The sequence below is a fragment of the Mastomys coucha genome, unplaced genomic scaffold (genome assembly GCF_008632895.1).
Source record: "Mastomys coucha isolate ucsf_1 unplaced genomic scaffold, UCSF_Mcou_1 pScaffold7, whole genome shotgun sequence".
NCBI classification, from domain to species: domain Eukaryota; kingdom Metazoa; phylum Chordata; class Mammalia; order Rodentia; family Muridae; genus Mastomys; species Mastomys coucha.
Genome location: NW_022196913.1, coordinates 57308745 through 57313306, shown reverse-complemented (window position 1 = coordinate 57313306; position 4562 = coordinate 57308745). Strand labels below are relative to the sequence as shown.

At 48.1% G+C, this 4562-nt stretch overlaps 1 protein-coding gene across 2 annotated transcripts in view; it reads left to right on the top strand.

Annotated features, from left to right (window-relative positions):
* The window catches only part of Auh (AU RNA binding methylglutaconyl-CoA hydratase), a 103503-nt gene extending 99941 nt beyond the window's left edge, over positions 1-3562 (top strand). For both annotated transcript variants that reach the window (XM_031358048.1, XM_031358049.1), the window contains 2 exons: positions 437-484; positions 3133-3562. In XM_031358048.1, the coding sequence (XP_031213908.1) occupies positions 437-484; positions 3133-3210 (126 nt within the window). In that variant the 3' untranslated portion in view covers positions 3211-3562. The remainder of the gene's footprint in view (positions 1-436; positions 485-3132) is intronic.
* The last annotated feature ends 1000 nt before the right edge of the window (positions 3563-4562 follow it).

Genomic DNA, 4562 nt, shown 5'->3' with positions numbered 1-4562 from the left:
TCGGAGGTAGGATGTTCTGAGCAGTGAGGCTGTGTCGGAGGTAGGATGTTCTGAGCAGTGGGGCTGTGCTGGAGGCCTCTGTCTAGGATGTTCTGAGCAGTGGGGCTGTGTCGGAGGTAGGATGTTCTGAGCGGTGGGGCTGTGTCGGAGGTAGGATGTTCTGAGCAGTGGGGCTGTGTCGGAGGCCTCTGTCTAGGATGTTCTGAGCAGTGGGGCTGTGTCGGAGGCCTCTGTCTAGGATGTTCTGAGCAGTGGGGCTGTGCTGGAGGCCTCTGTCTAGGATGGTCTGAGCAGTGGGGCTGTGTCGGAGGCCTCTGTCTAGGATATTCTGAGCAGTGAGGCTGTGTCAGAGGCCTCTGTCTAGGATGGACTATTCAGTTTGAATTTGTATTGAACTTGCCTTATTCTGCTAAAATGAATTATGTTTTCTCCTCAGGTCGACTTAGTAACAGGATTAGCCATAGAAGAAGCCTGCTATGCTCAGGTATGTAACATGGTCACAGATCCAGTGAGTATGTGCATTTCACCCTCAGGGGCGGGTCCATCTTGTGTGGCAGGAGTTGCTGCAGAGACTTTTCAGGGGTGTCCTGCCATGTGGTGGCAGTATTTACGGCTCAGTGGCTGTTTCTGGGGTTCTGAGCCTTCTTTCTTCACAGAAAAAGAAAAGTGTATGATTATATTGATAGACACAAATCCCTGGAAGCAAAGGCCTTTGTCAAGGTGCACATTCTCCATCAAAGCTCTTCCAGAGTGCGAGCTGAGCAGACCCTGCCCTGACACGGTGCTCGCCCGGCAGGGTCAGAGCAATGGTGTCTCCTCACTGTCCTGTCAGGTCGGGTCAGGAGCTGAGCTCATGCAACAAGGCAAAACCGAGAAATGGAAAGCGCACGTATTGAAAAGGTAGAAATGACGCTACTGACATAACCGTCTGAGACAATTCCAAGAAATCAACAATGGGAAATCCTCATCCAAAGTCACTGCAAAAATCACACTCATCCTACACACTTAAAACAAGGGAGATGCACGGCTGCAAAAATCACACTCATCCTACACACTTAAAACAAGGGAGATGCACGGCTGTTTTCTTAGTAGTCAGAACATTTAACAAAGTCTACCCAAGCTCTAGAGCAGAAAACTAGTAAACACTGGTGGCAGAAATCATGATCTGGATGGTTGGATGGTTGGAAGTCCGTGTTTGTGGGAAGGGGGCTCAGCACCATTCAGAAGTCAGTCCTGGGGGCATAGTGGTGCACGCCTTTAATCTCAGTAGTCCAGGACCAGGGGCGGAGCAGAGACAGGTGTGAATTCCAGGGCAACCAGGGCGACTCAGTAAAGTGAGACCTTGTCTCAAAACAAAGACAAAAATGTCTGTACATTTAATAATGCTCTACTTTCTATAACAGCAAGCATCTCGGCTCATTATTTAATGAGTAAAAGGTTGATTCAGAGTCCAGCGACCAGATGCGGAATAGATAGCTCAGAAGAGATGACAAGATGCGGAATAGATAGCTCAGAATAGATAGACCAGAAGATGAAGCTGGGAAACCAAGAGTGCCCAGTTCAAGACTTTGTCTTGCTGGTGAAAGAGCTAGTAAGTTCACCCAAGGCTGAGTTAGGAGACTCTCACAGCCCAGCCAACGAAAGGACGCCAACCACTCAGTGGACAGCAGCCCTGCGTGAGAGCCACATGGAGCACCCTTTGCACCAAATGTGGTTCCGTCCAAGTGGCCAGGAAAGCCAAGTGTGAAAGGAGCCACTGTACAGACGATGTAGTCGGAAGCTTGGCCTGGGTTATGGCAATTTGTAAAGCCCCAAGATAGAATTCAAGAGAGAAGAGAGGAAGGTTTGACGCCATTAAAATTCACTTCTGCTCAGTAGAACTCTGCTGCTGGATGGAAAGGGTTGAGCTGGGAGCCTGCCTTTCCAGAGTTCAGATCTGATAAAGGCCTCACATCCAAGACACATCCAGGACTTTGAAGGCCGCACAGTAAGATAGTGAAAAGCCACTTTAAAAATGGACAAGAGCCCCAAGTAGCCACCTTACCACAGTAGAGAGCAGGTGGCAAAGCGCCACCTGAGACTGTGTTGCAAACACCTGTCACTTAGAAACCAAAGACTATAGAGTGTGTGTTAAATGACCAGAATTCAGAACAGTTAGCGCTGACACTCACTGTGGCTGCTAGGGTTGGTGGTTGAGTGACCCCAAGATAGATGTCAGTTTGAGGTAAGGCCGAGTGTCCTCTGACCACATCACCCAGCAGCTGTGCCCCTTGGTGTTTACTGAGACAAGGTGAAAACATATCTGCCCAAAACCTGCTGCTAAACTTCCTTCACAATTGCTAATCTAGAAACAATCAACATGTGCTTCAGAGTCAGGTCTAAAGAGGCACAAGACTAAATCCTAAAATGGTCAAAGCTAGCTTGCGGTAACTTGAGACTTTGAAGATAGCCTCAACTATATAGTGAGACTGTCTCAAGAATAAATAAATAAAAAGCTGTCCTTCTGTAGGTGAATAGACCGCCTGGTACAGCTGCATGGTAGAATATTGCACAGTGAGAAGAAGGTGGGATCTATCAAGTAACAAAATGGCATAAAGGAACCTTGAATTCAAAGTGCTCCATGAAAGGATTCAGTCTGAAAGTATTGGCTACTGAGTGACTCCCGACACCCAGTGACATTCTGGAAGAGGTGTTTGCCAGGTTGGGGATGAGTACGTAGAGAACAAAGGATGCTTGGTGTAGCTGAGCCATTCTGTACACAGTGGTGACAGATGATGTTGCACTTCTGTCAAAACCCACAGAGCATACAGGTTCACGAGAGCGCCGACTCTTCACGAGGTAGAAGCTGTGTTGTCTGATCCAATCCATTGGAACTGGTGGGCCAGGGGGAGCACAGAGGTCTCCACTTCCTGAGCTCTTCATTTGTTTAGCCTCTGGAAATCAAATATCTCACTTTTAAAACATAGTAGAAATGGAGAAAATTTGGGGGGTTAAAAATAGTTTGGCCACATACTTAGGAGACCTGTTCAAAGGACACTCAACCTCTGCAGCAGCTGTTGGTGGCTCTGGTAGTTAATGCTTGATATGCTGTTGTGTTTTATATTTTAGTGTGTGTCATGTTTTGTCTCTTAGACCATCTCAACGAAAGATAGACTGGAAGGTCTTCTTGCTTTTAAAGAGAAAAGACCCCCTCGCTACAAGGGAGAATAGGAGGGAAGCCCGAGTCGCCCTCCCGTAGTGCTGGAAGCAGTTCAAAGCCGCCCCGTGCCACCATGGGGAATCTCAATGACCAAAGTGAAGAGTGATTCTTACTACGCCTGGAGCAGGCTCGTCTGTACTCAAGCCACTGTGCGCCATGTCATATTTATTCAGATTTATAAAACTAGCAATGTCCGTGGTCAAAACACGTAAAAACTAGGTGTATGTTTTTAATATTTCCCGCATATCAGGCTTTGTCATTAATTTTTTAATGTGAATAATTTATATTGCACACTCTAGGGAATAATTGATTGTATGTCTACCATGCTGCATTAAGAAAATAAAACTATTTCTGTATCCCAAAAATGTGAAGTTACATCAAGTGTAGTTGCTGAGTAATTATATATATGCGAGCATACACATGTCTGTACATAACAAACACACACATGTGCACATACAAGCGTACACATGCCCATCGCCACCTGAGGACCCGGGTAAACACTGTGAGGGATACCCCCTAGTGTCAATAAAGTCAGTGGAGGGTGATTTGAGAATCTGTGCCTTGCCCCTTGCCAACCTTTCAGAACAGATTTCGGAGTAAAGTCTCTTTGCTGACCCTGCCGAGGAACCATGTGACATGGTCCCAGAACAGGGGCGAAGGGTCAGGCCCATCAGTGGCTCTGCTTGGCTTCAAGGGACACCCTTCGGCAGGGGTGTCCCGGACCCGCCCTCACTATGCTCACGCAGAGCTTGATGCTTGTTGAAGACTGCAGTGGGCCTCCTGTCCTGCCACACACACGCATCCTGCATGCCTCCCCTCCTGCCTTGCTCTCTCACATCCTCACTCTGAGGCTCCTCTACTGTTTGGGAGTGCAGCAATGTGATTCTTACGTTTCCCAAGAGAGAACAATGCGCCAACCACCACTCGACCTACAGTTGTTGCCACCTCCGCCACCAAGGCTAGAGATCAGGATGTCTATCCACCTATCTGGTAGCTCAGCCAACCAGCTGAGGAGCTTGGTCCTCTGGGGATCCCCTTCCCCCAACTTGATGTCAAACTGCCACTCCCTTGATCTCCAGCCCTGGCCAGGTGGGTAACTGACCGATCTCCAGCCCTGGCCAGGGAGGTAACTGAACGATCTCCAGTCCTGGCCAGGGGGGTAACTGACCAACCTTGTTTCCTTAGGTCTTCAGACTTACCAGGATCATGTCCTGTCTGTCTGTGATATGCTAAAAATGTCACTTATATTCTAACAGAGCTGGAAATGGTACTGTTAATGGGAGAGGGTGAGGATTTGGGGGCCACGCCAGCAGTTGCTGGTTGGCCACCACTTGGTTTCCTAACAAATTGTGAAGCTGAAAGC